General features: G+C 37.2%; 1 protein-coding gene across 1 annotated transcript in view; it reads left to right on the forward strand.

Moving 5' to 3' along the window:
* LOC140067844 (fibrillin-2-like) overlaps positions 1-25,360 on the forward strand; it is a 98,689-nt gene that overhangs the window by 48,190 nt on the left and 25,139 nt on the right. The window contains exons 7-23 of the mRNA XM_072113953.1: positions 4,629-4,826; positions 12,064-12,189; positions 13,092-13,217; positions 18,733-18,885; positions 19,394-19,606; positions 19,976-20,119; positions 20,594-20,713; positions 20,799-20,924; positions 21,499-21,621; positions 22,127-22,402; positions 23,056-23,109; positions 23,201-23,326; positions 23,421-23,546; positions 23,701-23,820; positions 24,168-24,305; positions 24,385-24,435; positions 24,699-24,824. Of these exons, the coding sequence (XP_071970054.1) occupies positions 4,629-4,826; positions 12,064-12,189; positions 13,092-13,217; positions 18,733-18,885; positions 19,394-19,606; positions 19,976-20,119; positions 20,594-20,713; positions 20,799-20,924; positions 21,499-21,621; positions 22,127-22,402; positions 23,056-23,109; positions 23,201-23,326; positions 23,421-23,546; positions 23,701-23,820; positions 24,168-24,305; positions 24,385-24,435; positions 24,699-24,824 (2,346 nt within the window). The remainder of the gene's footprint in view (positions 1-4,628; positions 4,827-12,063; positions 12,190-13,091; positions 13,218-18,732; positions 18,886-19,393; positions 19,607-19,975; positions 20,120-20,593; positions 20,714-20,798; positions 20,925-21,498; positions 21,622-22,126; positions 22,403-23,055; positions 23,110-23,200; positions 23,327-23,420; positions 23,547-23,700; positions 23,821-24,167; positions 24,306-24,384; positions 24,436-24,698; positions 24,825-25,360) is intronic.

Raw genomic sequence — 25,360 nt, forward strand, 5'->3', positions numbered from 1 at the left:
AAAATATATGAGATAAGGCAAATCTGCACTGTTACTATCCTGGCATACAAACATACACTAAACTGTAAAACAAGCATGTGTAACAGTACAATGTAGAGTATCACATGCACGATCTAGTCCTTAGTGCATGACAATAGACCATGCTTTCATCTTTATAGGAAGTGACCAACCTTTTGCACTTTGTGCCAACTCTGCTCGTGTAAGATTACCAATAATGATCCAATTTAAATCCATCATATAATGACTTATCTCCTCTGTATCTACCATCTGGAATGTATAAATAGGTAGAATCTCTGTCATAACCTTCATGTCTTTCATCTACAGAACAAGAGTTTTTTTTCCCCTGCATGTATCTGTATAATATCTTACTGACATTCAAGTTTTTGAACCAATCGCATCAAAACTGACAAATAAACATGTAACATGAGGCTAGAATAACTATGAGATTTAGACATTGTAGTTTTATGTGTAAGATTTTAGGTTTTGGTTCTTGGCTCTTGTGTACACTCTGTGGTGGTATGGAGGTTAACCACCAGGGTACTGGCACCCAAAAAGCTTGAAAAAGCAACAATGTTGTGAGCACTGCCAGAACCATCTGTTTTGAAGCAGTTATATAGAAATTCACTGCCATCAACCTCATATCCTACTATTATGCTATTATCGATTCTGCAATATCTTCAGCATCATGAGGGGTATCTAACTGACTGCTGGTGATCAGCCACATATAGAAACCAATATGATTCTCTACTGCAAATCCTTACTGAAATGTTTATGCACAGAAAAAAATGTTCAAAAGATCAGTAACAGATGATTTTATTTCTCTTCTATTGCTGGGGGCCCATGAATGCTGATTGATCTGTCTCAGCATAAATGTAAATAGCCCTCAGTGTATTTATTTTACACTCTAGAACAAAGACATGGATAATTGCTCTTATGTCATACAGAGCTCAAATAACTCCAGGTCTGATTTCCATCAGTGACATGCCACACTTACTTCATAGTGCCCTTGCAAGTTGTCAAAGAGTGTGTTTGGACATATGGAGACACCATTATTATACATATAGAAAATAGAGACAGGAACATAACTTACAGTATATTCAGTTCCTCAGTTACTAGTGTTTTTTTTTAAGTTAAGGACCATTGTGAATTCCTCAAAACTGTCAACATGAAGAAAAATATGGGTACAAACCTATGCTTTTTGTCTTATGCCTTGAAGACGCTAACCAATAGGTATGCATAGTGAGCTACAGATGAAGTATCATGACTGGTGTGATAAACCTCCCCCTGTATTTGTTTATTTACAATGACTAAGGCATCTAGAAGATTTTATAATTAAAATACAGGGAAGATCACCATTAACTCTATCTTTAGTTTTTTTCTGAGCAATTTTAAAGGGGTTGTCCGAGAGTTCCGAAAAAAAACTATAGGTGGCCGGGAGCAGGCTGCTTAAAACAATAAAGATGTACTTACCTTCTGGTGCCCTCCGGTATCCAGCGCTGCTGTCGCTCCGGCCGGCCGTGGCCGGGTACGCCTATCCGTCCCTATACACAGCATTGTGTATGGGGGCTGGAAGGTTGTCGGGTCCGGCCGGAAGCTGAATGCAGCGCCCGGACCAGAGCAACAGCAGCGCTGGATACCGGAGGGCACCAGAAGGTAAGTACATCTTTATTGTTTTAAGCAGCCCGCTCCCAGCCACCTATAGTTTTTTCCCAAACTCGGACAACCCCTTTAAAGTGCATTTACTACATATTTACATACAAACCTGAGTTCATATAATGCAAGCATATTGCTCTGTGTACAGAATATCCTAGATAGACTATGTCTGGGCCTGTTCTGAGGATGACTGCAATGATAACGTTAAAAGATATATTAGTGATTATTGTTGAGGGTGATGGATGTGTCAGATTTTGTTCCCCCCAATCCCTTTTCACCTCATACTTTCTCAATGCTTTTAAAAAATGAGTACAACAAAGAGAAGAAGGCACAAATAATTAGTATCACAAAGTGATTACGTGTGGTCTTGGAAAAAATCAATCGAAACTGAAAGAAAATTGAAGATAACACAGAAATTTAATGCTTCTTAACCATAGGTGGTCACACTTGAACCCACACCAATGTATGTTTCAGTGGATTAAGTCTTCATGTGATGTGATCTAAGACAAACTAACAATCAAAGAAATAGCCTCTGAGCTAAGCAATGTAAATCTGAACAAGCTGGAACCTAACTGTCCATGACTAATCGACCTACCAGGACCTTAATCTTGTTTTCATGAATACTATCATAAGGTCCTGAGAGGGAGATTGGTCTTGGGCACTTATGATCACAGCCATTTTATTACCAGGAATGGCTGCTGATGTAGTAAAAGACATTTGTGAACCTGGGGCTTTACTTAACATTTCAAGAAAGCAGTGCAGAACTTTTAATGGATGTATATTGGTAAATTACCTTATATCCTGACCCCCACAGTTACACATAAATTACAAAAAAATAGGTACAATGGCCAACCCCTTTAAAGATTGATTTGGAAACATTGTAAGACAATAGACCACATGACATATTTCCGTTGCAATCAATCTTCTGTAAGAGAAAGATTCACTTCTTCTTGCATTCCTGATGATGTTTTAGTGTTAAAACACTTGAAGGATCCCAGATGTGCTAGCCTAGTGTATGCCTCAGCAGCCTAGACATGGTCACAGATTCCTATACCATAATTTCTCAATGGCATGAGCTCAGTGTTAGACACTGATTGAGGGGAGAGGGAAACTGTGAGGGAATTACTCTGCTTCTACATCTGGGATATTTTACTACCCAATTAATACAGCCCTGGGAATTGCTACCATGGTGAACTGATAGCAGGAAAGCGCAACAACCCCCCTCCCCTGTAGTTTTCTCCAGGGCTTTTCCTGCTTAGACTAACTCCTTTCCGTGAAGTTCTTATGAGACAAGAGGAACTGCATTAGTAGACATAGGACAAATGCAATGTCTAACAGCCACTTAAAATTCCTTTCTCTTGATTAAGAAAAATAAAATATATATACGAGACATACCAGCCACTTGCATTTATATCTTTTCCTATTCATTAAATTTCCAATGTTTTTGTTGGATGCTGTCCATAAGCTTTAGAAAATTCTAGTATTTAAGATTCAGTAACATAGTATCAGATAGGAGATATAACAGCTTGAAAGATATTTTCAGATGAAAGAATAGCTAAAAAATCATGCAGATGATAATAGTAAAACCTGGAATATATTAAACAAAATTCCTTCTTTTATCCCCACCTTTCTTTCTTATAAAAGCAGTTTGTTTAAATCAGCTTTCTGTCCTGTCCTTCACTGACATCTGAGAGATTAAGGAACCTGACAATGCTTCAAATGCCTTAACTATTTATGAAAAATATGCAAATATGTTTTACAGGATGGGATAAGTAAAGTCATGCCTATTTTATCTACCTTGTAAGGCAGCTCCCTTGACATCAAGCATGACCTATAAGAAGCCTTATGACATGATGCAGGGTTAAAACCAAACCATTCCAGAAGGAACAGACACCCAACTGTAGACAGCACTGTTTCAACCAGGTTGGGTCTCTTCAGTAGAGCATAGGAAACTGGTTTGGCTGTTTGAGAGACTCTTGAATAGGGTCCGGAAGTGAATTCTGCTTACGGATACTGCCAACTAAGGCAATCGGGTAGGTGTGTGGAGACTTATAGCCATGGATGCTCCACTAGGGAATACCTGGAAAATATGCAAATAAGTTTTCAAGGATAGGATAAGGAAAACCACGCCCAGTGGACAATCCATGGCTATAAGTTTCTACACACCTACATGGTGGCCTTAATTAGTAGTCTTCTTAACTATTTATGGAAAGTCAATGGATGGTATAATCTCTTTCCAGAGCTGAATGATTAAAGAAAACCTGTCACCAAAATTTTACCACCCTGACTAATAATGCCTGCTGATACAGGGTTACAAGTCCCCCCAAAGACACCTAAAATTAGCTGCTAGTGAGGCACTGTACCTTAATTACAGCCATTTTACTGAAATGCAATTTAGCTTTCCTGACTTATGTCTGTTGGCTCTGACTCTTCTCTCTCCCAGGCTGCCAGTGAATCACACCCCAATATTTTGATTGACAACTCTGTGTCTCTTCTGCCTCCTTGTTCTTAGCACCTTAGGAACACAGAAGGAAACAGGAAGCACACTGCTCCATTCCCATTGTCACTGCAGCTAAACTCCTCTTAAAATTATAAGGACCACCTCTACAACAACCTGGTGACAGAGAATGGAGCTGTCTACTTTCTCCTAGTATCAGTTGCTAAAAACAGCTGATATGTGGGAGTGCTGTATAGGATTCTCACAATCTGGTCTTGATAATATATTATAATAATAATAATCTTTATTTATATAGTGCGATTATATTCTGTAGCACTTTACAAATCATAGGGAAATTATACAAATATCTTATACAAATAAAATAAAACATTACAGAGTACAAACAGCCTTATGGAACGTAGGAGTAAGGGTCTTGCTCGCAAAAGATTACAGTCTATGAGATTCTATTTATAATTTTGTGGACCATGAGCACAAAGACTGTTGACAAACATCATTGTTTTTCTTCTTTATGTTTTAGATTACCGTACTGGACCATGTTTCACACAAATCAACAATCAAATGTGTCAAGGACAGATTAGTGGCATTGTATGCACAAAGACATTGTGCTGTGCTACTATTGGTCGTGCCTGGGGTCACCCCTGTGAGATGTGTCCTGCTCAACCACACCCATGCCGCAGGGGATTTATTCCAAATATCCGAACTGGAGCTTGCCAAGGTACCTTATTACAATACATATGCCTACTGTCTTTTTTCTCTATATTGGAGCCATTTTGTTTCTGGTATTTATTCTAAACATATAATTACAAAGTTCCTTTGTTACATGCAGATCCTTGGTGTCAATTGTTATCTTTTTTACTTGATATTTATATTTTCAAACACTCAAACTTGTGTTTTATAAATTAATTTTATATTTGGATGGGTTTAATATGGATATGAAAAATGTTAAGAGAATATTCTTTTTTGCTTGATATCATATTGTTTGTTTTGGTGTGCTGGCTCCCAAACCTCCTATTCTTTTATTTTGTAAGAATGTTTTTGTGATAATCACAGATACCCCATGTGAATATAGTGTTGATGTCTTCTGGGTGTCCTCTGCCCTTTAAGTTCCCATTATAAAAAGGTATGAAATTTGAAATAGATCCCAAGAAAACTTGACATATTGAGAGTTAGAACCGTGCATTAGGCACAAAGCAACGGAAGCCAAACTAAGGCTACATTCACACAGACGTGTGCCCGCCGTACCACAGCACGGCAGGCTCACGTCGGCTCCGGGGAGAGGAGGAGGGGGGACATGTCCTATCTTTCTCTCGGCTACGGAACGATACGTTGCCGCACATGTGGGCACCGTGCACCCATTGCCGTGTATGGGAGAAGTATATATGCTGTATATACATCGGCCGTATATACGTCCCCCATACGTTCGTGTGAATATAGCCTAAACTGAACAGAGCAGTAGTGTGAACTGAGATTTACTTTATAACATTTGAGGAAAGGAAAGTTAAACAAGTAATTTACAAGTTAATGATGGTTTTTTACCCCAAACAACACATGAAAGTTTCCCATTTACTGCCATTTTAAGTAAATCCATGTGAAACCACAAACTTTTGTGATGTCTTAGAAAATATGTAGTTAATTGCTCTACTAATCAAAGCAAATTGAGTGTTGTTTAGACTTCTCTTTCCCCCACCTACTGAGTGGCAGGAACTGGCCAATAATCACACGCCTGGAAATGTCATTTCTGTGTGACTGCGTCTAAAGGTTTTTACCCATAGACAAGAAACTAGCCAGCAAAACGTTAGATCTAAAACATGAACGCTAATGCTAGTCACCTTAAAGGGGTGTTCCCATTACAGCAAATTAATATTATTGTTTGTATTATAAAAAAGTTATACAACTTTCCAATATACTTTCTGTATCAATTCCTCATAGTTTTCTAGATCTCTGCTTGATGTCATTTAACCCCTTCACGCTCCGTGGCGGATATATCCGCCACGGAGCGCAGTGACTTAGCGCTCAGTGGCGGATATATCCGCCACGGCGCTTATGCCGGCTCGGCTATGGATCAGAGCCGAACCGGCATCGGGAAACACGGGGTGCCGGCTGTAACTAATAGCCGGCACCCCAGTGTAACACCCGCGGTCGGAGTCGGCTCCGATCGCGGGTGTGTAACCCGTTAAATGCCGCGGTCAGCACGACCGCGGCATCTAACATGTCTCTGGGGTGTCTTTCCCCCACGATCGGCCCCCCCGAACCGTTTTCGGGGGGCACCGATCGCTGCTATGGAAGTGCTGGGGTCCGATCTGGTCCCCAGCACTGCCTGCAGGCACTGCCAGTAAGATGGCGTCTGTGACGTCATCTTACTGGCATAGTGCCAGCCTATGCAAGTGCATAGGCTGACACTGATAATACTCTGCAATACATGATTATTGCAGAGTATTATCATGAACAAGCAATCAGATGATTGCTTGGTCATTTCCCATGGTGGAAAAAGTGAAAAAGTAAAAAAAAAAATGTTATTCAATAAAAAATAAAGTAATAAATCAATAAAAATGCCCATAAGCCCCATAACATATAAAGAGACATATAACCCCAAAAAAGTCTAAATCATAACAAAAACCCCACATATATAGTATCACCGCGTCCGTAACAACCCGTAGAATACAAGTAAATCATTATTGAACCCCCACGATAAACGCCGTAAAAAAAACTGCTATAAACCTTCCAAAAATTATGATTTTTAGCTATTCAATCCCACAAAAAATGCTATAAAATGTGATCAAAAAACCATGTGTACTCCGACATGATACTGGTGCAAAGTACAACATGTCCCGCAAAAAATAAGCCATCAACCAGCTCCGTAGCCAAAAAACTAACAATGTTATGCCACTTGGAAGATGGCAATGCAAAAATGATAGATTTTTCCCCACATTAGGGTTTTGTTTGACAAATTTAGTAAAACGTAAGAAAATATATTCAAGTCTGGTATCCCCATAATCGTATCGACCCATAGAATAAAGATAACATGATTATTAGTCTATACGGTGAACACCAAAAAAAAAAAGAGTAAAAAATCCAGTACAGAATTGATGCTTTTCTACTCCTGCCCTCAAAGAAAGTTCCTAAATTTTCAACAATAGGTGATACCAACCCCAAAATGGTAACAATGGAAAAAGCATCTCATCGCGCAAAAAAAATGGCATCACATGGCCCCAATAACGAAAAAGCGAAAATTTTATAGCCTTCAAAAGGGGCCAATGAGGAAACTAAAATCCTGGCAGCTGTAGGGTGCTCCTTCCCTTCTGCGTCTCGCTGTGCACCCATAACACAAGTAATGGCCACATGTGGGGGGTCTTTGTACTCAGGAGAAATTGCAGAACAAATTGTATGGTGGGTTTTCTCTTTTTATATTTTGGAAATGTGTAAATTTTAGTGCTAAATGAACGTATAACCGACAAAATTTGACCATTCTAAATTTCACCTCCATTTTGATTCAATTACTATGAAGATCTCAAGGGGTTAACAATCTTCGTAAAAGCGGTTTCTGATAGCTTGAGGGGTGCAGATTTGAAAATGGGTTGGTTATATAGGGGGTTTTGATGCTAAATATGTAAAATTTCATTTAAAACTGTATTTATCCCCAAAATAGTCAATTCTGAAAATCCGGAAAAGCGATATTCTTTTTGTAAGCCGCGTGACATCAAAATAAATTATCCAAACATTTCAGAAATTATGAAAATGTAAAGTAGACAAATGGGAAATGTTATTCAGCAACTTATTTAGGTGGTAAATCTATCTGCCTGAAAACGCAATGATTTTGAATTTCGAAAATGGCAAATTTTTAAAAAAATTTATCATATTTCCTTTTTTTTGTAAGTAAACGCAAAACTTATCAGCCAACATTTACCACTAAAATGGAGTACAACATGTGGGGAAAAAACAGTCTCGGAATCGCTTTGATAAGTAACAGTGTTCAAAAGTTATAACCATATAAAGCGACGCATGTCAGAATCCAAAAAATCGGGCTGAGCCTTAAGCTACAAAATGGCTGCGTCCTTAAGGGGTTAATAGAAAGCTTCATTGTTTATTTCCAGTGGACAGAAATCTGACCATGGTCACACAGGTGCACTCTCTGTATGATACTAACGAGCCGTGCACCTGTGTGACCATGGTCAAATTTTTGTCCACTGGAAGTAAACTCAGATATTTCTATAAAATGACAGCAAGCAGAGATCTAGATAACTATGAGGAATTGATACAGAAAGTATTTTGGAAAATTGCATAACTTTTTATAATACAATCTATAACATTAATTTGCTGAAATGGGACAACCCCTTTAAGGTATTCCTAATTCATAGTCCTTCTGTCATGTATAAAGAAACCTTGAACATAACATTAATGTTGACGCCATGCTTTTTGGACCTTTTTTTTGGCATACTTTATAGAGGAAGAGGATATTTCTAGCTACATCTTAGGAATTAATATAACCTTCCAGCAATGAAAAGGTAATTGACTTGTACCAGAATAAGTAGTGCACACGAGTATATGAGAACAGACCTATGTACGTGTAACATACAGTACCATTCATTAAAGTTGTCAATAAGGGCATCCATTTTATTGGCAGTATTGTGCAACATACCGTACCATGAGCAAGAAGTAAAAAAATAGCATGTCCTATTTTTTATGTCTATAGGAATGTCTACAGGAATGTTTAAAATACGGGTAGCATGTATGTATGTACGTGCAGTATCCAGGGAGACCACTAGTTGGAGGTGCGTCTTTCAGCCAGCCATTATTTGACAGCCCACCATGTTTTATATGGCTATGGTACAGTTATGGCACCATACATGCTTATACGGGTCCTGTAGCCAAAATACAGCTCTATATACAGAACAGGAAAAATTATGGTCTTGTGCATAAGGCTTAACTTTGTGTTGTACATACTAATATTCTGTAACTAGAAGAATAATTACTGAATCTATTAGGAGGATACTAAATTAGTCCATAAGGACTACATGTACTATTTTCCCTGTAGTTAATACTGTAAAAAGAAACATAAATAGGGACCTTAAACTTTCCATGGGTTAATCATACCAATTCCTATTTTATCACCTAATACATATTAATTGATCATACAGGTAGCATGATAGTAGTCTTCCAACTACCAGTACCTTATCAAGCTAATTTACACCTTCCAGATCACGTTTATTTCATGGTCCAGTGTGGTGTTATCATAAAAAATCAACTTTGAAGTGATTTGGGAGGTGGAGAGCTTGGCACTGAAGATCAGCTTTTCCCTCCTCTGATCTTCCTCTCAGCTGGCTACTGACATCTGTGGACACAAGGACGTAGATAACTTCAAAAAAGCTGTCCCAGGTCAGGAGAGCTTGACTTTAGTGCTGAGCTCTCTGCTTTCATGACATTATACAACTAATTCATATCATACAATACTAGAAAAGGCCTTTTGGAATGGAGCTTTCAAGTGAGTCTTAATTTTTGATTCTGGAATGGTCACAGATGATCCTGGATTATAAGCCCCTTTAGGATTATGATTAAGGGGTTTACTATTGGCAAAATTCTTACATATTTTCTATTCCTAGATATGCATCAGTCAGACATCCCCTCAATCGGAAAGGAAATAACCAATTATGTTTTCTGGCCTTTCTGACCAATCTTTGTTCTCTTTCTTGATTTTTATCCCACGATGTTTGATTTGGAAACATAGGGTATTACAACATGATGTGGTTCACTAACAGATTTAAGTTTAGCAAAGCAGTACACTTGATAATCTTAAAAAGCAGGGATGAAAGTGCTTGTTACTGATCTGGACTCTTAGATTTAGCAAATTCAAAGCACTAAAGCAGAATTATTTACCTAGCAGTTTGAGAACAGTAGGTCTGGTAGGTTTTTTGTTGGAAACTTTGCTAGGAGACTAGATAGCTACAGTATTTTAACCGTTTAGTTTTTGTTATTTAGTCTTGGGGAACCCTGATATGTCCGAAATTTGCCATTTGGCAACACATAAACAAATGCTTCTGTAGTGGCTGGAAGGTGTAACTACAGCTCAGCTACTTTTACTTTGATTGGGAACCGAAGATGCATTAATAGCACTCAGACGCTACAGGGACATGGACCCAACTGCTTCCTATTTTGTGCTCTGTTTTTGATGGCCGAAAGGTGTGGGTAGGACATTAATAGCAATTCCTGAAGAAAATCTGTAAGTACTGTAAGAGATAAATATACCTGATGACAAATAATATGAGCTCTGTATCTTTAAAATTTTTCAATTTTCCATGAGAAAAACATGAAATCTTAAAAGAAGCTCTTAGATTATGAATACCCCACATAGTACAGAAAGTCTTGAACCTACCAAAACCATGTTAATTCTGTAGTTAATGAGTACATGCTGCCTTAATTTTCTAGCGGAAGGTTACAAACAGAGAAACCTTTGTGTAAATGCAGCCAAGATTTGGCTGAGGCTGTAATCCAAAACGTAATCCTCCTGGTGTTCTCTACATCTGGTTATATTCAAGGGCTCCAAATGCACTGGTCCTCAAATCCTGTGTAAGTTTCACAATTGCATCTTTAGAGGAATAACTTATTTTTACATTAGTCTTTATATTCCCCTCAACAAGCATATTTGGCTGCAGTGAAAAATTGTATTTAGCTTTGTCTCTAGTATAAGAAGTTTAACAGACATTTACAACTAAAGATACATAAGTCTGCTCACACTATCCAAGTTTCTAAAGTTAAACCTGCCTTTAACTGTCTGCATTTATTTGGTAAGTGTGAAAAAATATAATTGTGTCTTTAGGAACAATTCTTAATGTCTCTAGGAAACAAATACAGGCTGCCCCCTACTTAAGGACACCGACTTACAGACGACCCCTTGTTATAGACGGACCCCTCTGCCCACTGTGACCTCTGGTGAAGATCTCTGAAAGTTTTATTGTAGTCCCAGGCTGCAATGATCAGCTGTAAGGTGTCTGTAATGACGTTTAATTGATAATCCTTGGTCCCACTACAGCAAAAAAAAGATAATCTCCAGTGTTTCCAATTGCCACTGGAACAAAAAAAATTGTCTGGAGCTACAATTATAAAATATACAGTTCCTACTTACATACAAATTCAACTTAAGAACAAACCTTAAGAATAAATCCTGAACGTAACCTGGGGACTGCCTGTACTCTATTACAGAATTAATAGAGGCAGTGGTTCCCTGTTCATGACATTATTCTGCAGTGAAAACATGAAAGTGTACTTTACTCTGGAAGACCTAGCAATAAAAGGAGCTTTCCTCTCCAAACATATTAATAGCCAATCCGTAAGATAGCTCATTTAAATGAGATTAGAGGGCTGATATTAGCAGCAGTATCATCACTCCGCAGAGGACATATCCCAGAGCAGTCACTGTCTAGTGGCAATTCAGAGTTACTGCAGGGTCAGTCACCAATAAGTAAATGGGAGCTGAGTCTGCAGAAAGCCTGCCAATCTTCTGCACGGGGAAAAAAACTACCTCCTTCTTCTTCACTGTAAGGGGTATTGCTGACGCAGATTGCTGCCAATCACTTCTTAATGACCTATGGATATTCTGGTGTTGTGATTGTAAACTTAATGATACTTTGAACATTCCATGGATTTACTGGAAAGTCGGTAATGCTTCATTTGCTTGTGGTAGTACTATAGTATAATTAAACACTTATTGCTGTGGCCACTCACAAATTTTAGTTGTTTGTAGCAGCAGGAATCACTTTTACCAGGTTATACTAAGATTATTCTAAGATTTTACAAAGCGAACACCTGTTGTAATGTAGTACTGTAATATTTTAGTCATTTACTCCTATTTACTTAAATTACTCTCTTAATTCCTATTATTTTAATTTTACTCAGAAATACTAGAATAATAAGGTGGATTTGTGGATCTTTTTAAACCAAATACATTTCATTCTTTGCAGATGTGGATGAATGTCAAGCTATACCTGGTCTGTGCCAAGGTGGTAACTGTATCAACACAGTGGGATCCTATGAGTGTAAATGCCCAGCTGGACACAAACAGAGTGAGACCTCACAGAAGTGTGAAGGTAACACATTTTTAGTTGAAACAGTTTTGCACTCACGTTTAGGGAGGAATGTGATTTCTGCAATAACAACACTCTGCATGTATGACACAAGTGGGCCAATTCTCCATGGTTATAAACACAAACATAAATAAATACATGTTAAACAGATTTCTTAGAACACCCATGTCTTCAAAGTGATGAAGTCATCCAAACACTTGCGTACATAAATTCACATTGTGCTGCCGTCATATAAGAATTTCAACATTATTCCTGAGGGAATGGTTTTACTGTAGGGATTATAAATCATTTTAGACTGATGCCACATGACTTGTGGGTATGCCCTTTTTCTTAACATTTCTTCGTTAAATCATTCCTTTATCATCAGCTCAGAAGACTGGGGCTGAAATTACAACAAAAACAACTATAAAAATCTATAAAGTGGACTATGGCTGGCTATACCGAAACAATTCTACTTGCCATTCCTACTTCTGATATAAGTTAACCATTGGTTCTTGCTTCTGAAAACTGCTTTTCCCATTCAATGGGAAGAAGCTATGCACAACTTAATGACTTGGCTGCTTTTCAGTGCCTGGTTGATCTAGGAAACAGAAAGTGGTATCCATGCTAGACGACCATAAAACACGTCTGTCTCACACACAAAGATTTGTCTGAATGTCTGATCTCACTACTGATTCTTTTACTGCCAATAGGGACTTACAGAATGTGCCGCTAATATGCTGTGATTTATACAGATATCCTGCAGCTGGCTTCACACCTATATACTGTAGGGATTATTGAGATTGTGGTTCTGATCCATTCTTGTCCATAAATAATAGTACTAGATTAAAAGTCTGGTTATACTTTATAAACATATATTTTATATATGATTGTATCAAAGCTTATATTATATATTTTCTTTGCAGATATTGATGAATGCAGTACAATCCCTAATGTATGTGATGGGGGAGAGTGTACCAACACTGCTGGTAGCTATGTCTGCATATGTCCTAGAGGGTTTATAACAAGCCTGGATGGGTCACGATGCATTGGTAAGTTAAATTGAAAGAAAATAATTTGGCTATTAAAGGGAAACTGTTACAGGATTTCACTAAGAAGCCTAAACACAAGTTCCCTTAGTACTATACTAACTTGTGCCCACACTGTTTTTAGCTAAAAAATGAATAGTGCCTATCCCCAGAACATGAACTTTGTAGGCATACTTGGGATCCTGCCAGAAAGAACAACGAGTTCCAAGGATGTTTTCTATCAATGCCAGTCACTGTATCTTTCACCTGATGTCTTCCTCATGGTATCCCGAGGAATCCATCTTCCCCTTCACTTTGGCTGATTATTCATGCTCTGCTCTGCAATGCCAAAGGAAATGTGTAAGAACAGACATGAGGGGAAAGACACACTGCCTCACATGAATAACACACCACTTGTGACTCGCTGCTCCTTCTGGCAGGGTGCCAGATACAAAGCCCATTTTCCAGGGATAGGAAGTATGCATTTTTTAGCTATAAGTAATGTGGACGCAAGTTAGTATAGTGCTATGGGAGTTTGTCATTAGGATTATTAGTGGATATCTGAAGATAGCTTCCCTTTAATTAAAATATTTTCTTTTTTACATATATACAGTATTTTTACACAGTACAGTATGTTTTCAGGCTGTAGATATAAAAAGCAACAAATATGAATATTATTTTGTTTTTACAGTTGAAATGTTGCATTTAAAATACAAATGTTCAGGTTTAGTTATAGTTCTCATTGTATTTAGGATCATATGTTGCTAACAATATTAGTTACTAGCACAATGGTATGACAGTTAATGAATTACATAGCCCATCTGAAAGGAACCTACATTACTCCTAAATTCCCATTGGAAATGGTCCTAATATAATTTCAGTAAACAATAGACATGTGCACAAAGTTCATAAATAGCTGCATTGTAACTTTTATGACCATAAAGACTATATAGTACATTTTCGTGTGGTAAGAGCTGTATAAAGGGCAGGTATCAGCTGTATTATACAGCTGACACCTTCCGTTAATAAATTGTGGCACCTAAACAGAGGCAGCATGTGGACGCTCTCTGTGACATCAGCGGTGTCCACAGGTTGTCATGATGGCAGGGAGTGTCTTAGAGACTCCCAAGCCTTTCATTCAGTCTGATCTCTAATGGTCCAATTGACGTGCAAAGGTATGTTGACAATAGAAAAGTCTGATAGAAATATAACCTGATCTAATATATGAGGCTCAAGCTCCTTGTGACCATGTGTAAAGTCATAGAAAAGCATTTGTCCAGGTGCTATCCATTGAATGAAAGGTTGGGTATCTCCACCATTTTATTTGACATTATTAATTAGTATTACATCTACCATTGGATAGTTTGCCTACACCAACAAAGTTGTTCAGCTGACATTCATACAAGGGACATCTTAACACTGCAGATCTATTGGAGAGCCAATGTAATAAAACATCTAATAAAGACTAAAGATTTCAAATTGTGGCAGGACATACAATGTGTCAGTTTGATCTCTTTGGGGTACATTTATCATACGTCATACTCCTCCCCTCCAACTCTGGTGTACAGTCCTGTACCATAAAAAAATCACTGGCTGTAGCAAGTGCACAGCCGCACCAGTCTACTCTGCCGCCAGCTGCTCCCCCTTTACTTGGCGTGTAGGTGGCATAATGTGCGAAATAAATTATTTCTGAGCTTTTACATCCTCATAAATCTCCCCATTTGTCTGCGGTTCTCATTACAAAGATCACAGCAATCATATCAGTAATATATATTTTCCAATATAGTTTGGAAGTTTGGAAAAAATATGTTACATGTAAACCAATTTCCCGGGCATGTCAATAAACAAATCTTCTTTGTTTTTGTATGAAACAAAACTGTGAATCTCTTGTGAAAACACAAGAGATCTCGTAAAATCTTCTTGACATTCTACTTCTGAATGGACATGTTTTTGCATGGATGGTATTTTATTTTGTTGATTATCTCTTTTAGACACTTTAATAAACTGGCTATAAATTTACATTGTATATACATTTTATTTTTTCTATTTTCAGTGTTCATCACAGGGTTCAAAAAGATAGAAACCTGTACAATACATTATATATACACGCTGTTAGGGATATGTTATTTAAAAAGTTTAACTTTTTTAAGTTGGTATGGTATTGGATATTAAATAGGATGTATGACTAAAAGCAACCAGCTGAGACTCTCTTTAATGCTTTCATGCAAGAACCATACCATTTCCATTTACTGTGTAGATTAATCCTTTGAGGCCAAATGTAATGTTATTTGCGGCATTTACAGTGTAATTACGGTAAGTGAAAAATTACAGAATTGCAGTCTTTTTTTCAAGCAGCCTCCAAAAGACAATAATAGAAAACAAACTAAACAATATATGTGCTCCAAATGGAGTTATCTAAAACACAGCTGATCTAAGGAGATTTCCAGCACTATGACTTTATTTTTGTCAATATCCATCAAAAATACATATCCGTCACAGAGTACAAAAGCCAATGGCATTTATGGTTACCAAGTTTAGTAACTATATTTTTTAATGCAACTGGGTTGAAAATTATTAATAAAAAAGGATTTAATGGTACCATGCAAGGACACAGTTAACTAACAGTATAGTATTGAGAGGCAGTTCCAAAATAAAGACAAAAAGATTACTGTATTTTCGATTCCAAACAAGTTCTCACTTCGGACTTCATAGCTTTAGGGTTTTTAGATGTGACATATAATTTCTCTACAAATGCTACAAAGGACAAATAGTTTGTAGATTTACTTTAAAAATGATTAGAAATAATTGCTGCATTTTAAGTGATTATGAAACAATTAAAGATTCCCTTTGCAATTACTTCCAATTACACTAAAAACATGTCACTGCTCAGGATGGGAGTAGGATTAATCCCGACCTTTAGCCATAGTAATTTATTGTTAAAAAAACAGGATGGAATGAGCCATTCTCACTGGGAATTATTTTTTGCGTGAGCACAAAGCTCCATCATGTCTCCTGGTTAATACAAGGACGAACCCAGCTGGGTATGACCTTGGAAGCAATTATGTTTAAAAAAATAGATTTTTCTACTCTAGCTGGACACTGAGAAAAATAATGTTGCTATAATAATACATGTATAGATATTGTATTCCCATGTATGAATATTACAGCAATTACTGAGGATGAAAGGGCTGTGCTGTGTTCAGTGAAGGGATCTCACAATACAGCTACAATCCTAGGATATAAATGTGTTTTCACAGTCCTGCTGCTACTAACAACACACAAATAGATAAGGTTAAACAAATCTACAGGACTGCTGCAGCTGTGTATGGTCAAAACTCCTAACAAATTCCCTGTAAGCATCCATAAAAGTGATTATTGGCTGCCGGTATACAGGTTTGTTAGTTTTCTCCAAAGTTTTCCATGGATATATGCTGTAAAAAGTTAATGTAATGAACCCCTTAATGCTGCAACCCTTTTCTGATTTTGTGCTTCTGTCTTAACTCTGTGACTTCCCATAGTCATTTATTTTTTCATTTATAGAGCCCCACGAGGGGTTGTTTTTTGTGGGACAAATTGTGCCTCTAAATGCAGCATAAAAATGTAATTTGCTTTTACAGCTTTCACCATGCAGCTTTTAGGCTTTATTACTTTAAAAAAAAGCTAAGCTTTGAAAGAAGTAGTCATACTAGCTATAACTAGTAACTTTTTACACTATCGTGTACAGTGTTGTGAAAGGAGTGAAAAAGGAGAAAGGCAGTGCGAGTGAAATGGAGCAGACAGCAAAACTTCTTTCTCTGATGTCTTATGTTTGATACTTTCTGAGCAAATATGAAGAAGAGGAGCTAAAAGAGAGTTTTTTTTATTTTTTATAGCATCCCTCTACCGGCATTCAAGTGACTTAGTAGCAGCTTTGCCCCTTTCAAGTGAGTGCTCTCACAAGCTCAGTGGTCCATTAAAAAAACAAATTACTCGGCTTACAGTGACTTTTATCCCACCAATCAGATATTGTTGGCATAGAGGCTATACAAATTGTAAAATTCTGCTTTATTGTATCTTGGAAACCTCAGCAGACATTTGGTATTTATGATCGCGTGAGTTAAAGTTTAGATTTAAATAGAATATTTTAATGTCATCCTGGCGATAACTTATTCTGACCCAAACTTTTCTTGTACAAAATAAACTCTTGCTTATTCAACTATCCTCAGAATAGCCAACTTTCACTAGTTATGATGACAAAATACCCTGCTGCTTTTTGAGAAAAATCATACCTGATTTAATGATGAAAATGTCCTGCCTTTTATACATCCTTTAACACTTAGTCCCTATTAAAGGCTTCCCTGTCTACAAATCCCACACCTCAGCAACAAGGGCATACCAGATGGTGACTGCATTCCATATACCTATTAAATTCCTCACATCCCTTTTGGTTTTTTCGGTCTCGTTGGACACAGTGCAGCTGCTACACAAAACTGGCGCAGACACTTTATAAATTCAGGTGCAGGCAGTTTGCATGTTCTTTTCAGTGCAAAGTCAGAAAACTGTTGCAAACACTTTAATAAGTGTGGCCATTGTGTGTGGGACATTTAAAATATGTAAAAAGTTGATTCAAATAATAAATAAATAAAATGTCTCTCTTAGTCCCTGCTACAAATATAACCACATGACCCTTACATTACAGTATTTTAGCAAAACCGTTGTGACTTCATGTGGTCAGATACATGCATGGGGGGCAGGTTGCTATTATTAAGAAGCTAAAGTACCTGAGACGATGTCACTCTGGTCACATGACATGAACTGTGATCAGTAAGGAGGAATAAGGTATGGGGAGGAATAGATGGGAGGGGCCGGCCTTACAGCACATGCCCCCTCCCCTCTCTGATGCCAAGTAATATAAGATAAAAGGTCATTTATGTGGGTGTGAGGGAAACAATTTTTAGCTAAAAGAAGGATGTCAGTCAGTTATTAGATCTCTATAGGAACCTGTCACTGGCTGTATATTTTAAAATTCCACCCAGTCATGGTCCGGTGATCGTACCTGCTAAACGGTTCCAGCCCCTTAGTGGATTTTTCTGCTATAGGAGACTATAGTAAATATAGCATTCTCAGCATCCACCCCCCTGACTGTCCCCTGCTCTGCTTCCCGTCTGCTCTCCGCCCCTTCATGCCACAGTGGCGCGCAGGTTGGAGAAGCCAGAAAATTGGCAATGAGGGGAGATGCATTTTCTTTGAAAATACTAGCAGGGAAAGCATAATGAAACTCCCCATTATGTGTACTATTCAGGAGCCTTAAGAAGCTCTTGACACTTGCATTTTGTTAAAGGCTACATGCAATTTCTAGCTATGGTCTATAAGTACATTGTTCCAATTTACAATTGTAACTTACAATTGTCTTTCCATTACGAATTCATACTCTAACATAAGGGCCCATTACATATGAGAATTGCTCGTCTAAATCTTAAATTAACCTTCCTTTTTTGCTCTCTTATAATGAAAGTAATCAGTCTCTGAGAATCATTGTGATGCCATCTTTTTTTAACAGATCAGAGGACTGGGAGCTGCTTCTCTGCATTAATTGGTGGCAGATGTGCCGGAGAACTTCCTGGTCAATACACAAAAGGACAATGTTGCTGTGACACCGGACGATGCTGGGCCTTAGGTCAAACCCCAGAGATGTGTCCAGTTAGAGGAAGCGGTAAGTCCTTTAGTTTTCATGAATTGCATGATTATGGACTAAGTCTTCAATGTGATTCTCATACATTAAGGTGTTCATATTCAAGGAAACCTACCATCAAAATCAAACGTTATAAACCAGGGACATTTACTAATAGATACAGGCACTGTTTCTATGGTAACTTTCTTTGGTAACTTTCTTTGGTAACTTTCTTTTGTCCTGTTAGCATCATAATTTTAAAAGGTGATTTTAGAATTAAGGAGGTCATTGATCACAAATATAAGAAGAAAATCCCAGTCACTGTAAGTGCCCCTCGTTTATCATGCTTTATTTGATGGTAGATTTCCTTGTAAGGAAACTGTAGCAACATACTTCATTTTACTGTTTTACATTTTGTTTTCTTACTTTTTAATTTTATATTTTTTTTATTTCCTTTGCTCATTTAGGCATAATATCTGTATAATAAATAAATACATTTTTGCACTTTAAATGTACTTGTATAAGGCAAAACTATGTAATGTTTCCACAGATGAGTACCGAAGACTTTGCATTGAAAGTCTGCCTCTAGGCCCTGCATACCCTGGAACTTATCCTGTTGGCCCTGGTGGCGTTGGGCCCGGTGGAGTTGGTCCAGGAGTTATTGGACCTGGTGGAGTTGGACCTGGTGGTTACGGCCCCATCGGGGTTGGACCTAACGGACATGGAACAATATCGGGATTACCTAGTGTGGGCACAGAAATTGGTAAGATATAAGTTTAACAGACAGGGTTAATTGATTAGAAAACCTATTTTTTGCCAATAAAACCATTTACACTATTAGACACAATGATGTATGTATTATTCCATAATAATTCTATGTTTTAGAATAATTTTAGTTAGTTCCTGCATTATTGGTAACAAACATTTGGAGGAAATTTAGCTTTAAAATAAAATGTAAATAAAGTAAATGAGTAATTAAATTGTTGATGGCAAGATTAACAAAACCAGAAAGGTTAATGTGCAAAACAGAAACAATGTCAAAAGTAGTAAATGTTGTAGTGTACAAGCATGTAAAACATTGCATCAATGCATATTAATATTTGTTTTTGGTTAACCTCAATAATTTTATTAGGTACAGCTACACTGAATCAGACTGGTGATATTTGCAAGCATTTTACCAACTTGTGCCAGAATGGACGTTGTATTCCCACACCATCTAGTTATCGATGTGAATGCAATATGGGTTATAAACAGGATAGCAGACTGGAATGTATAGGTAAGCAAAACTAAAACCAAGCAGGAAAATTGTTTGCGTAGACTCTATACAGCAAAATTTTGAAAATATATGTAAAAATGTTTAGAGTAAAAAGTTGAGCTATAGGGTCTAGAATTTTAGTCAAAGTTATAAATCATTTTTAGCCATGGTTTAGAGATCATATTACATCAACAAAATGTTTTTTATGGCATTAGAGTTAATATACTGCCTACCTACAAAGAATGATCTCATTACATAATGTACCATCTTAGTGCACTTCTTGCCTTTACTCTCTTAGTACAATAGGACAATGACTTAGGACAATGACAAAAACAAATCCTAGTACAGAAAAAAATCTGTAATATTTGTTGTCATTGTATTTTTTTGCATTTCTATGGGATACTTTGGATTCTAAATTAACCCCCTTCTACAAGAAAGCTTTTTTTTAATAAAGTTTGTATACTGAAATATTCCTATTATCTTGCTTGCCTGCAGATGTTGATGAGTGTGCCAGCAGTCCTTGCATTCATGGAGATTGTGTAAACACACAAGGATCATACCACTGTAGGTGTCATGAAGGATTCCAGAGCAACCCCACCAAACAAGCGTGTATTGGTATGTAACAGAGGAACTTTAAAGCTTGATATTTACACTGATGTACAGTATAAACACATTTTCATCTAACTAACCATCTTTTCAGATATTGATGAATGTATCATGAATGGAGTGATGTGCCGAAATGGCCGCTGTGTGAACACAGAGGGCAGCTTCCAGTGTATTTGCAATGCTGGATTTGAGACTACTCCAGATGGAAAGAATTGTGTAGGTGAGTTGGTCAATGAGCATGGGAGCTACAAAAAGCATCTATGCATTCATTTACTATTCTGTTTCTTTATCCCGGTGGATTTAGTAAATGTATGGCATGTGTGTGATAGGTGACAGATCACATTAATCCTCTTTATTTCAACTGTTAACAGTAGATACCTATTTGGTAAAAGCAAAATGTTTGGCTTGTCCTTTACTCTAGTTTATTCAGACTATTACAATAAATAAAATGTCTTATTTCATGTGAGATCTTTAATGTTGCAGCTTACAAAGTCATTAAATCATAAGATATTCCCTTACAATCCATGGATCTTTACTTGTTGTTCTAAGCTTACCTTACATATATATAAGGGCCCCTGAGGTTGCCAATAAAACAAGCAGAAATTGACATCTTACTATGAGCTGGGTTCAGTGTTATTCTAAATTACACTGTATCGTTAATGAAATTCCCAGATCCTGTAAGCTTACTTGGCTGCTGCTGCATAGATAAGATAAATATACAATACTAAGACAAATAAAAGGAAAAATAATTAAGCTTTTGTGTGGTCCATCAGCTAACACAATCTTTCCCACAGATCATGATGAGTGTGCAACAACAAATATGTGCTTAAACGGGATGTGCATCAATGAGGATGGCAGCTTTAAGTGCATCTGTAAGCCGGGTTTTGTATTGGCACCAAATGGACGCTACTGTGTTGGTAAGAAGTGACGCTACACTAGTCTTCTGTATACATTATATTTTTAGTACTTACTGTTTTATTAAAAAGCTTAGATTTTCTGTTACCGATGTAAGCACAATTTATCAGAACTCAAAGGACAGGAATGACAGGAATGGCCATGCTTAACATAAATGTAACAATAGTAATTCCTATCCTTCATCGGCACTATTCAGGGCTCTATTAGGTGAAGAGGAATCTATGAACATGTTTAACAGTGTCAAAATAGCCTGAGTGGCTTGATATCCTGTATTGTGAACATTATGTATCGGATCAGTGTCATAGTTTCATTATTTTTTACAGTTTTTGTAACCAGCTTCACTACTCCCCTGTTGTGAAAATCCATATAATATCATATAATTTGATATAAGAATAGAAGCAATTATTAGCTTTACATAAGAATGTCATTTTTATTATGTACATCCAACATGTAATGATTTTGCCACATTTCATTCTAAAACATAAAAAATATATCATATGTTTCTAGATGTGGATGAATGTCAAACACCAGGAATCTGCATGAACGGGCGTTGCATTAACACAGAGGGTTCCTTCCGTTGTGAGTGCTTGGGGGGACTTACTATTGGCGTTGATGGAAGAGTTTGTGTGGACACCCACATGCGCAGCACTTGTTATGGAGGTATTAAAAAGGGAACTTGTGCCCGTCCTTTTCCTGGTGCCGTTACCAAATCTGAATGTTGCTGTGCAAATCCTGACCATGGATTTGGTGAACCCTGCCAGCCGTGCCCTGCCAAAAACTCTGGTGAGTATAGATTGTAATTGCTGTGAAATTGTCTACTGGATTGTCTATTATCTATTGGCTTGTATATTATTAAGTTGTTGTAACTAGGCACTGGTCCGTATGGCCAGGAAGAGATGCATGAGACAGGTTCAGCTAAACTATATTGAAAACCATTAGAGTAAAATATCCCAGTGTCAAGTCATTGGCCCACATTTATCAAAAACAGTGCAAACTGCATTTGCAGTAGGTGCAGTTTGACTGTGGAATGTGCAGGGTGCATACTCCTAAAATATGGCGCCTGTTCTTCATGAATCTGGCACACCCTGCACTGCTCCAACAGAGTGCACTCACTTTTTTTGTGCACCTTTAACATAGAGCGTGCAACACAATTCTGCCAAGTTGCAGTAATAAATATGGCACGCGATCCGATGTACATGTGCATGCAGTTTGCACATTCCTTCTAGTGCAAAGTTAGACAATAATAAATGTGGATCATTGTGACTAAGCACTAGTCAATATGGCCTGGAGGAGATGCAGAAGACAAGTTCACCTATACTAAATTGAAAACAATGAAAGTAAAATATCCAAGTGTGGTTTGTGATTGAAGCAAAGGAAAAAAATAATGAAAATACCATAGACATCTTTACAAAAGGACTTTTTCCCATATCTTGCAGCTGAATTCCAGGCTCTTTGCAGCAGTGGTATTGGCATAACCGCAGATGGCAGAGGTAAGAGTCTGTGAGGTCATGTCTGACATATATAGACATTAAATGATTTAATGTTGAGGCTATTAAATTTATCTAATCATTTTTTACTTAGATATTAATGAATGTGCATTGAACTCTGAAATCTGCCCAAATGGTATTTGTGAAAACCTGCGTGGCAGCTACCGCTGTATCTGTAATGTGGGATATGAATCAGATGCAAGTGGAAAGAACTGTGTCGGTATGTTAGCTGCACTGCTTTTCAATATTTACTTTATGTTATACAATACTTATAGTATTCTGAATGGCCTTTACACATTTTAAATTTGACTTAGATGTCGATGAGTGTGCAGTGAACCGCCTGCTGTGTGACAATGGCTTGTGCCGTAACACTCCTGGAAGCTACACCTGCACGTGCCCCAAGGGTTATGTCTTTAAACCTGAATCTGAGACTTGTGAAGGTAAGAATGCATTTAAAAGATATGCAATAATCTCAGTTCCCTAGCTCTAGATTTTAAAGTAGTCATCTTATTATAAGCCATTTAACGCTCATAGCACCAATGGCTTTCCATTAAATATTTTACACCTCTTGAAATAACCTTGTTTTACTTTTAGATATCAATGAATGTGCATCCAACCCCTGTGTTAATGGTGCCTGTAGGAACAATGCTGGCTCTTTTGTGTGCGAGTGCTCATTCGGAAGCAAACTGGATTCCACTGGAACTATTTGTGTGGGTGAGTGTTATTAAGATTCCTCTGGCTTCATGGAGGTCACTGTTTAAGTCTTTAAGAAAAAAATGACATGATAGATTACAATATAAGCTATAATATTATGACATTTCCGAGCATAAACTTCCTTTTCCTTTCTTCACACAAATTATTATATGACATCAGTATGGTTAGTATAACATTTTTCATTCTTAAATTTTATATTACAAAAATGTGTATAAGTTGGAATGTATTTCTTGCTGCTTGTAAAGAATATAGCAATATATCAATTACTACAGCAAATGATTGCAGAATTCCGAAATGATCCAATGAGGTTCCTTTACATGTGTCGCTTTTTCCTTTGCACAACACAGATAGCATGAAGGGGACTTGTTGGTTGAACCTCCAAGATGGTCGATGTGAAGTCAACATCAATGGAGCCACTTTGAAATCTGAATGCTGTGCAACATTGGGTGCTGCCTGGGGAAGCCCTTGTGAACGTTGTGAAATTGGTAAGCCAATTTCTAAATATATCTTTAATAAGAGGCTCTGGAAATATTATCCATATAACTCATTTCTTTTTTACTTCAGATTCTGCATGTCCCAGAGGTTACTCTAGGAAGAAGGGTGTTGCATGTGAAGGTAAAGCTGAGTTTATTTTAAAATATTCTTTTTCATTTTTCATTCATTTGTTATCAATGTAACTTTATTGCTTGTATTAGACACTTCAGAATTTAAAAAATATATGTTTTTAATGATGGCTGTTTTATCTGATTGTAATATTTTCAGCTTTATAGAAATCATTATCATCATTGGTGGATCAATTTTGATGCACTGATCCTGCCTTTGTAAGCTCAACTTTTTGATACGCTTTTATTTAATTAGTTATTTTCTTTATTCTACAGATGTAAATGAGTGCGAAGTATTCCCAGGCGTGTGCCCTAATGGACGTTGTGTAAATTCTGCTGGTTCGTTCAAGTGCGAGTGTCCTGAAGGCCTAATTCTAGATGGGTCTGGCAGAAACTGTGTTGGTAAGTAAAAAGTGACACTATACATTAATGTATATCATGTTAATGTGATTTTAAATAACGGTAAGCAGGGAGTGCCATAAGATATGCCATAAGTATCTAATTGATGTGAGTGCTATCTCCCTCCTCCTGCCTTACTGCATTCAGACTGAGAATTAATGAAGCCACCGCTGTTTTGTCCACTCTCTTCTGAAAATAGCAGCCTGTAGAAATACCATACATGCCTAAGGTGGGAATACACCTTTAATAGAGAATGGACAAGAGACATGCTTGTGGACGAATGTCCATTCATGTACACATTCACACATTAGGCATCAATTTGCCTCAAATAGTATATTAAAAATTAGAACACATTAAAAAAAAAAAAAAAAAAAAAAATATATATATATATATATATATATATATATATATATATATATATAGTAAAAAAAGGAGAATATAGCAGCACTCAAAAAAAGAAAAATATTACTCAGGTGCACGCTCCCAGAACCGGGATCACAGTTCATCCAACGTATAGAGTAAGAAAAATGGCAGCACTC

Source organism: Engystomops pustulosus, chromosome 1 (assembly GCF_040894005.1).
Source record: "Engystomops pustulosus chromosome 1, aEngPut4.maternal, whole genome shotgun sequence".
In the NCBI taxonomy this organism is placed as follows: Eukaryota; Metazoa; Chordata; class Amphibia; order Anura; family Leptodactylidae; genus Engystomops; species Engystomops pustulosus.